This window comes from Micropterus salmoides, unplaced genomic scaffold (assembly GCF_014851395.1).
Source record: "Micropterus salmoides isolate LMB-PRFRI ecotype aquatic unplaced genomic scaffold, ASM1485139v1 Ms_hic_scaffold_1, whole genome shotgun sequence".
NCBI lineage: Eukaryota > Metazoa > Chordata > Actinopteri > Centrarchiformes > Centrarchidae > Micropterus > Micropterus salmoides.
Window position 1 is genome coordinate 39,843,530 of NW_024040040.1, and position 10,573 is coordinate 39,854,102.

At 38.4% G+C, this 10,573-nt stretch overlaps 1 protein-coding gene across 1 annotated transcript; it reads left to right on the forward strand.

Moving 5' to 3' along the window:
* Positions 1-6,659: 6,659 nt before the first annotated feature.
* On the forward strand, positions 6,660-10,397 carry eloca (elongin C paralog a). The gene is made up of 4 exons (XM_038727236.1): positions 6,660-6,789; positions 7,332-7,358; positions 7,575-7,718; positions 9,588-10,397. The coding sequence occupies exons 2-4, from the start codon at positions 7,355-7,357 to the stop codon at positions 9,776-9,778; spliced, it is 339 nt and encodes a 112-aa protein (XP_038583164.1). The 5' UTR covers positions 6,660-6,789; positions 7,332-7,354; the 3' UTR covers positions 9,779-10,397.
* The last annotated feature ends 176 nt before the right edge of the window (positions 10,398-10,573 follow it).

Below are 10,573 nucleotides of genomic sequence, written 5' to 3' on the forward strand. Positions count from 1 at the left end.
TTTGCTTATTTCTGATATTTTTGACACTCTTACACCAATAAGCATCATCCCAAGGATTATAACTTCCAACCTTCCAGATGTATGCATCTACGGGGTTCAGTGTCTCATCTGTGTTTAGCCTCCTAACGATGATGGCCTCACGGTGACCTTCTCATAATGAGATCCGGGGGGAAAATAGTAGGCATGAAATCAAAGTATCTTCGTCGGGGTCACTCACATTATCAGTGCAAGCAACAAGCAGTTGCCCCAGTTTGTCTGGGGTCAGTTTGTACTGTTTCCACTGTTGATCAGCCTTGGATTAGTGTAGAGTTACACCAGCAGCGGCACCTGCCTGGAATCAGCAACCATGTCATGCACTTGCTGTGCCCTCTGCCCTGACACCAACAGACACTGACCAAACCTGCAGAGTTTCCTCATCTCATAGTGTTTCATATTGTAAATTGTGGAGGTGATTGGGCTAGCAGTACATTTCTTAACTCACTCATATTGCTATTTGATTATCATGACTGCTCCCACATTATAGGGTATCATTATATGTGTAATCCTGGCACTTAAATCCCTTATGTGAAGCAGAACTTGTCAGTAATAGTATAGAATATCTCTGTTACTATTCTGATAAAACACAAAATGCTAGATAAGATGTTGCTCAAACAGTCCTGGACAAATATAAACCAAAACCTTATAAGCGTATCCTACCTTCATCGAGTCCATGTAACAGATTTCAGTGACAGCTAAGATCACCACCAGGGTGGAGAATCTACAGTAATCTTGTTTATATTCAGCAAAGGTGGATGTACCATCTACTGTACTGGGGACAGACTCCATATGAATTCGCCGCAGCAGGACTGTGGTCGACAACCGAACAGCATGACACATGCCAGCCTGATCCTGGCATGCATTTGACATGTATTTGATTTTGGTCGAACTGCACCACAGCCTGTTAGAAGCTTCCCACTTGCCATCTGATGACCTTACCAGCCACTTCACGTTGTTTCTCAAGTTTTCACAGCAACAAAAGGTGATTTTTGGCAGAAGGAAAAAAGTCAAATTTGGAGGTGTGTGTGTGTGTGTGTGTAAATTTGCATTTTAATATTTGTACCTTTTAGGGATGCACTGAAATGAAAATTCTTGGAAGCTTCTCCGAAGCCGAAAGGGAATATAATGGAAATATTTGCAGAATACCGAACACCACAAGTACATTCACATTTCTGCCATTTTTTTTTTTTACCATTGCATAAATTAAATTGTCAAAATGTGCTTTTTACTCAGTGTTTCCCACAGGATTTGGAGGGACTGCGGTGGGTGGGTCCAAGGCCCAAGAGGGTCTGGTAAAATAATGTGTCCATTTACTTTTAATGTACACACGAAATATGTTTTATACTTTGTGTGAATACAATCCAATTAATCTTATTTCCATCCTGTATAGACACCTTATTTTGAAAACAGGACGTTGTCCCATATCCTCACGCTAAATTCATCATGTCTGACCCAATATGATAAATGTTGTATGTGGTTCTCGTATCGCGTAACATGAAGACTTAACTTCTCTTCAGTTAGGACTCTCATACTGCAACACTTGTCTTTGTAAAGAGAGAAAATGACAGGATAAAGTCGCTAACCTGCCTGTCAGTTTGCACTGGTCCGTTTCAGTTACCATAAAGGCTTTAATACGTGTGCACTCCACATTTAGGTGCGGCTAGCTTAACCTCAGAAACGAGTGACAGAAACACTCAAAGCGGGTCAGACCGTTAGTTGCCTTTTCTAAGAAGTCAGTCACAGATGGAGTGGATGTGCTATTAGACAATTCAGAAGAACAGTGACCTGCAAACGGCGATTTTTGCGTCTTTCTCGGACAGTTTAAAATGCTTCCACACTGCCGACATGTCATGTCAACGTAATTGTAAAATTTAATCGAAGATTTGACTTATTAGGCCGAACACCGAAAGTGCAATTTTTGCTATTTTCGCCTGATTAATTTCGGTGGCTGAACATTCGGTGCATCCCTATTTATTTTATTTAAATATCAGTTAATGAAATGCTTATGTTAGACTCTTTATTTATAGATTATCCATTAATTAAGATATTTTATTTTCGTTTTTATTGTGGAATTAAATATCAATCAATCAATTGCTTAATAACCATTTCCATCACACTTTGTGGTCCTCCATAATGCGTGACCAGTTTGGCAAAAATAACTGGACAGATATTGCAACCACTGAATTTGTTACATATGATAAATATTGATAATAAAACATTTAAGAGATGATAATCTATTAAACTGTGACAATCTAGGGCCAGAAATATTCAGATTTGTTTTCAGCCACTCTAGATCAACAGCAAAAAATAGATTTGTTGATTAAACTTTATTTTAACCCCCTATTTAGCATTTTAAAGCAGCATTCAAAATAAATAAATGTAATAGTAAGCACATATAAGGATATTTTAAGGCTTTACCATTGCATTTGTCAACAACTTTAACTCCTCCTTTATAACTCCTCCTATGAAGCATCCATAACTGTAACACTGAACAGTTAATGAATGCTTTACAACATCATATCACGCAGTTGTAATCCTATATAATGAAATGTCTTCATAGTCTTCACTTCACACTTAACAAATGTTTTTCAACAAATTATAACATTTGTTCATTATATATGATTACACCTATGTTGCACTGTGTTATTAGGCATTCATTAACTGTTTAACACCAGTTCACAAATACATCAATAAACATTTCAAATGATATCTTTACTTACTGTGGATTATAAACCCGTTAGTGTTCATTTGTTGCTTATAAATACAATGACAGTGGGCTATTATTGTTACAGATTTGGTAAATTGTGTAAATGTACTTCTGATGGGTTGATTAAGAATAAATCAACTATGGTTTAAAGAATTATATTTGACTTCCCTCTCTGAGACTGAGCCTCCTCCTTCCAACTAAAATGCAACTTGATTGTGCTTCTAAAATTGGATTAAGGCTTGTAAGCAGTGAGGGGATATCAGTGCCCAGCGTTTTTAAAAACTGTTGCTAAGACATCAGTATTAAGCAGATCCCCTTTCCATGCCTTGCATAGCTAGCTTAGCTTAGCATCACTTCATCTGTTATATTTACACAAACAAACCTCGGTTATACAACCATAAAGCCATCACTCTGTCATCTAAAGTAAACTATTATTGTTGTCTTGCCATTTAAACAGGCAGCACTTTCTATTCTTGTCATATGCAAATGTTGCCACATGGTGGACAAAAACAATAAACCCAATCCCTTATATGGCATTTAAAACTTTTCATTCCCTGCTTATCTAATGACATGCGAGTGGAGGTTTTATCATATGGGTCTGTTGGGTGAGTCATTATAGTTCAAACAGGCAAGGCCTCAACATAGTGCATTAGCCTCAAGCTATTGAAAATAAATGGTGTCACATCCTCTTATCTGTCTGTTATGCCATTTGAAGCTTTCATCATGTGGGGAGTAGGGCCAATAAACTCATACTGTTTTGTAGAAAACAAACATGTATGGCATGAACATCTTTCGAAGGACTTTTCACATCATTTTTATGATTTGGGCAGATGTTGTTTCTCCTCTGCTTGTGAAGGTTATGTTAGGCTAGGTCGCAAAAGTTTGTGGCGTTGAATCATGACTGTATTGCAGGGTGCACTGTTAACACCGGTTATAATAACGTTGCCTCAGTGACAGAGTGCTTTGTGTTACTACTTTCTCTGCTGTAGTTGTAATTTTTGCTAAAATACATACATACCTATTTTCTCTATGACACTGTGTCTGTTTTGTAAGCAGATCTGCTACCTGTGCAACTATTTCTCCAAGAAACACATGATTAAGAGACTCCACCACTGAGTATCACATTACTGAATAGCAGTCAAGAGTGGCACACTTGACCACTACATTGCCACTGTCATCGTGTGAGCGCATTTGTAATGCCAATATTCAAACATCAGCTTGTAATAAGATGCCTGAAGAATCTCGTGAGTTAAAAATTCACCAGACGTTATGTCCATCCAAGGTTCGCACATGACAGATGTGTGCCACTTGAGTCAGTGTTCAAACTATCACCAAATGATGGCTGTGGCGTTATGGTTGTGGTAGCAGCAGAGCTGAAATCACACAATATCTAATATATCTTTCTTACACATTATGACAATGTATACCTATCACAGATTTTCTTGTTGATGAGGCTCCATGAACCAAATACAATTTTTTTTAAGAAAGGTCTTTACCAAAATAGGTGTAGTTTTGTGTTGGTATACTTTGACAGTATTGAAATACATGCACATTATTAATTACATTACATATAATTATTTCACCTTTCATCCAATCAGACATAATTGTTTGTGATATGCCACGGGGTTCATGTTGCTCCTCTCCAGGGAAGATTCGTGAGGTTAGGACCAACATGAGACTTGCAGGGCGCAGTGACTAGCTGCAGGCAAAAGGGACAGTACCCTCAAATGCATTGTGACAAGCCTTTCCCTCTTTTCAGAAAAGAAATGCCCAAAGACACTCCTCCCCCATATTTCCCTATCATGACTAAACTTCTGACCTGGTTTCATTCAGGGCCTCTACAAGCTATTGTACTGTTCATAAATGATCCTGTGTGTGTTGACATTTGAACGACTCTGCGGTATTGAAAGTGGTTGTGTATGTGTATGGGGTGGGGTGGGGTTGTTTGAACCACATTTGAACCAAGTGAACATCATTGTATCTGCACCTTTGCTAACCTATAACTTAAAAGAATGTAAACTATGCAGAATGTGGCACAATTGACTGTCTAAGATGTCAGACAAAAACCAACATTTAATTAGACTAACAAGCATAAAGATGGACATGTGCCTTTTCTAGCAAGTTAACTGCATCCCACCATGTGCAGAATGGCCTGCGTGTGTGCAAGTATGTGGTTGATGTGTCAAAGGGATGGAAGATATCACTGGCATGACAAGAGAGTTTGCATGTATTGTGTGTATATATATATGTGTGTGTGTGTGTGTATGTGTGTGTAGGAAGCCCTGTTGTAAGGGCCCACAGCAGCCTCCCCAAAATAGAGCTGAGAACAGCTGCAGCGGGGAGGGTCGTATCAGAAAGACATCAAAGTGGCTGCCGCTCACCCACCCGCTTTGATCATAAGCGCTAATGGTGTAATGGGGGACTGGAAGGTCAGTGATTGTTTTTGGTTATGTGTGTGAGAGTGTGTGTAAGTCTGTTTTTTTTTTTTTACAAGACAGGCCGTCAACAGGCAGGAGGCTACTAGAACTTTCTGGAACCCTAACTCACAGCATAGCCAAGCCTGGCATTACTGTAAGGCAAATACCAGGTCAGGTGTCATCTCTGCAGAAGACACCATTGGCGTCTGTTGTGGCAATGAGCACAGCCAATTAAATAAGGCTGGCCAGAGCTGTCGCATTTGGTTTTCTTTGACCCACCTGTGAGTCAGTTGTGGATCCCCAACATCTGTGTATTAATAAGAAACAGTGTAAGGAAGAGCGAAAATATTAAAACACCTTACCGTCTTCTACGAGCTGCACCTCACCTCAGAGTCAAAAAGCACGATTTACAGGCAGTACTCTTAGTGTCACAGCTCAGATAACTCTGTGTCCATTTGGAAGCCTCCGATTTCAACAGTCATCGCTTTTCCTGCATGAAAGGACTCCAGGCAGGATCAGGGCAAAGTCACATTCTGAACCTGACCGTGACTGCAGCATGTGCCATGTTCTCAACTGTCACTGAGCTATGATGGACACCCCCTTTACGTGTTAGATTAGACTGTAATGTATGAGCTGTAATGTTTGGTTGTTAATAACAAAGTTAATGATCTAGTTTAGAACATGTTGGTCTTTTACTACTATTCAGATGTGAATACTTATAATTGTCCTACATTACTTTTGTAATTAAAATAATATGCTGAAGTGATTAATTTCCATTAACTGGAAATGTATGATAGTAAGAGTGCATGCCCTCTCTCTCTCTCTCGCTTTCTCATATTCTTGAATCCAGATTTATGGGTCTGCAAAATGTCTCTGTCATGTCCAGTCAGCACCTGCCCTCGCGCATCACAGCCAGCCCAGACAGTCAGGGAGGATAACCTGAAACACAGGCGCCCCCTACAGGCTTCACTGGACATGTCTTCATGGATGGCCAGTAAACCCGTTTAAATTTGACAAGTTATCTCAACTCTACGAAAATAAACAATGAATAATTGCTTTGTATAGTGACACCGACTTTTAATGAACAGCAGAGGTGTAAATGTTCATTATTCAGAAATAGCCTCTGCTTTGGGCAGTATATTTTCACTTCAATCTTTTGTTTGTAATTGTTTATGTACCCTGATTTTATGCATTGTAATTTTGGTTTTTTTCTTAATTCTCATTGATTTATTGCTTTGCTGTTGTTTCATCATGTCTTTTAAGGTGACCTAGAGTGTTTTGAAAGGCGCCTATAAATAAAATGTATTCTTCTTATTATTATATTATTAATACTTGCGCATGTTGTGATTTTCAAAATATATAATTTTATAAAGATAAAAACAAACATTTTGTCTCCTTAGTAAACTCAACAGGGACGTTGGCCATTTGATTTTGTTTATACTGGAATTTTGAAACGTTTGCGATGAGCAGGATTTTATAGTAAAGGGGACCGTTTCTCTTCACAAATAAAATTCTACGGAAGACATTTATCGCGGACGAGTGTTCCTTCAAATTGGTTCCGGGTATCAACAGCCTGGTGGCTAACATTAGCTGAAACGAAATCTCCACTTCACATTCTGCGACAGGGTGGTAAGAAAAAGTGTTGTGATTCGATTACATGCTGTTGTAATTTGGCCCGTCTCCGTCTGTTTGTCCGATACGAATTTACAACGCTAAACAACCGATAAAATTAATTAATAACGTTATCATTCGTTTGAGAAGGCGTTAGCTTGCTAGCTAACGCTGACGGCTAACTTACGAACTCTCTAAAAAAACATTTTGGATAGAGAAAGACGTGGCCACTAATCCAATTTCAAAATGGATTAGATCACAGACGTTACAGTTAGTTGTAGTTATTCAGATTTAACAATAGCCACGTTACATTGGAGTGTATTACTTTGTAACGTTAGGTAACGTTAGCTAACGTTATTTGTTTGAACTGGCTTAACTTAAGGTTACACGGTGATTTACAAAAAACAAGGCCTAGAGTTAACGTTAGCTAACGGAAACCTTAACGTAAGAGTTAACACAACCGCATTACAGCCAGTGTCCAGCCAAGACGATTTATTGTAACGTTATGTACGAGGGACTTGGTGTCCTAATATGTTGTGTTTTTTATCTTTTCTACCAAGGTTAACAGAAATATCGGAACAGGATGGGTGAGTACCTTCTCAGAATCCATAATGTTTGCCAATTCATCTAATAAAATCATTCGGGGTGTGTGCCGACTCGGAGGTCTCATTTGTTAACGCTAACTCTACTCTTAACGCTACTCTTCAAATCACTACCTTCTTATTACAGTTGGTCGTGTGTGTGTGGTACTTAAGCCTTTGTCTCGCACCTGTTTGAGATTGTTTATTGGTGTTGCTTCACAGATGGTGAAGAGAGAACCTACGGTGGCTGTGAAGGGCCAGATGCCATGTATGTGAAGTTGATCTCTTCAGATGGCCATGAATTTATTGTGAAAAGAGAACACGCCTTGACATCTGGGACTATCAAAGCTATGTTGAGCGGGCCAGGTGAGTATTCACGCACATTATTCAAAAGTATAGCAAACGGCTATATCCTGTCCTAACGCGACGGATTAGCACACACTATGGACTAACTAAAGGTTCTCTAACGTTACTTTTACCCTAACTGACATAGTTTTAGTCCTGGTAAGCTAGTAAAAATCCACTATGCCCAAGAAATAAACTCATCAGCACACCCAATGTCACTCTGATGAGGTTTGAATTGAAATCATTTATTATGTGACTCAGCTTTTGGGAGCAGTGGGGATTATCTTGTGGTGTTTTTTTATCCAGACAGCTGGATTTGTGTCACATATCATTATTTATTATTTTTTATTTTTTTCTTTAAACCTGTTTCAATGGTTTTATGGAATAACTTGCATAGAATATGCACAACAAGACACCCTACACTAACAGTAAGGTTAATATGCCTGCTTCCCATGAAGGCAAGTCTATTTGTATAGCACATTTCAGCAACAAGGCAATTCAAAGTGCTAGACATAAAACATTAATAAATATGAAAAAAAAAAAACATTTATACAAATTTTAAAAAGAGACTAATGGAAAATAAAAACAGGTTAATGTACCCGGTAAACATTTGTTCACCCATAATTCTAATGGGTTACGAATAATCGGGCTTCGGGTTTCCCATCTCTCACACCAGTCAAACCTGATCCTCTTTAGTGTGATATTTGTATTGTACAATTTACCAGCGTGGTGTGAAATGTGATTGAAATTTGGAAGAAATAGCTTCTGCTCTTCTAAGAGCCTAATGAGAGACGGGACAAAAAACTACAGATTGGAAAGGAGTCGAAGTCAGAGCATTATGTTGGTCATTAGTGCTGCTTAGATAGATTTGACTAAACTGTGGATACCAACACTGTTACTACAGCTGTGAAGTAACTGTTGAGCAACATGTTTGCTAGTTTCAGTCTGGACTGTCTTAAGACTCTGCAAACTTTATGTCATGTGAAGTGTTTACTGGTCATTTTAAAACTAGCTAAAATATACTAGAGTCTTAAATGTTTAAAAATTTGCTTTAATAAAAAACCTTATTAATAATTTGTCAGCCTTAGTTGTTATATGGCTGTATAGGAAATAGTAATGCTTTGTGTCATGGAAATTATATTCCTGGTGAGGGGTTGAGTTACAACCATCCATTGTCTTTGAAGAATTAATTTAACGAAAGAGAATAAACAGAAGTACTAAAACACATATACAGCTGGTCCAGAGACCTGCCGCCTAAGGTGGCATCGGGCGTCTGGCCCCGTGCAAAGGGATGCATCATCATTTACACAGTCTAGGTTTCTATGTTTTGGGGAACAGAGATCCTCTCTTGGCCTTGAATGAACATTCCAGGAGAGGAGAGGAAAACACCAAAACAATCTCACAGCTCTGACATAAACCCTAGTAAATGTGGACAGACTAACATAAGGAGTGTAGGAGAGGCAAGGTTAAGGATAAAAACACAATACATATATATCTATAAGCCATAATGAGAGGAGGAGGAGGAGGAGGAGTAGTAGTAATAATAATATTATAAGATTAAATGTAAGAGGACACAATTTTCTGCCATAACACTTTGCACGACTGTGGTATTTAGTCAAGTTAATTCTGCCTGTCCAGCTGGTGGCACTATGCTCCCTCCATCCAACAGTTTTGTTGCCTCATATTAAAGGTTAGATGTTTTTCTTACCCCTCATTGATGCCTGACTGTGTTTGTGCCTTTTTTTTTGTTAGCAGGTAGCATCTGTCAGAGTAATATTTTGATGGCTACTTCTGGGATAGCATATTCAAAGCTGTATTTCTTAAATTGCATGAATTCAATGTTGTATGTCTGTTCATTATTTGACCTCTGCTGTAACTCTCCATCTGCAGGTCAGTTTGCTGAGAATGAAACCAATGAAGTGAACTTCAGGGAGATTCCGTCTCACGTCCTGTCCAAGGTCTGCATGTACTTCACCTACAAGGTCCGTTACACCAACAGCTCCACAGAAATCCCTGAATTCCCCATCGCTCCGGAGATCGCACTGGAACTTCTCATGGCTGCGAACTTTTTGGATTGCTAAAGTTAGAGATAATGTAGCAAATTAAAACATTTTTAGATTTTTGTTTTGAATATTTAAAATGTTTTTTTCATTTACATCATATGAAACTTTTTTTTTTTCTGTCATACTTTTATTAGTATTAAAGGGTTTCATTTTAATGTAATAAATGGATAGGGCAGAATGCATCACTTGCCCCAGAATGTGACAAATATGTTGCCCCCCCCCCCCATAAATCTTTCCTCACCTCTCCACCTTAATAAAGATGTGTTTGGTGAGCACTTGTCAGTTGCTACCTTGTTCTATATGACTTTAAATAACAGAAAAATCTGCATCCCCTGTTGTGTATTTTGGTGTAGCTCAAGTAAAACATTACAAAATGGATGAAACATGACAAAAACAGTAAGCGGAGAAATTGCTAAATGATAACAATTGCACTTTTAAAAAAAATATAATACAAAAATAATAATGTATTTCATTATACCCTGTATCCTTTGTAATAGGAGTACATTGGTTGCTTTTCATTGTAAGAGGTAACCACGCTTGACATTGTGTTAGGAGTATATGTTACATACTTTTAAGTCTAATTAATGCTGGTTCTGCCAAACAGAACGTTGGATGAAAATAAATTTTGGGAAAACGATGACCTTCTAATTTAACATGACCTTTTATGGTGACGCGCAGAACCTGGAATGAAAACATGGATTCTTCTGTGCCTGTGCCACTCTAGTAAACCACTGTTCTATCAACCAGCACAAGATGTTTTGTGATTTTCCACGATGGTGAACTGTTAAGTCAATAGTGTAGGTACATTGTGAC

Excerpts from the sequence above, each read along its gene's own strand:
- eloca (XM_038727236.1), top strand. Across the intron at positions 7,719-9,587 it reads AGCTATGTTGAGCGGGCCAG|GTCAGTTTGCTGAGAATGAA; the intron begins GTGAGTATTCAC and ends CTCCATCTGCAG.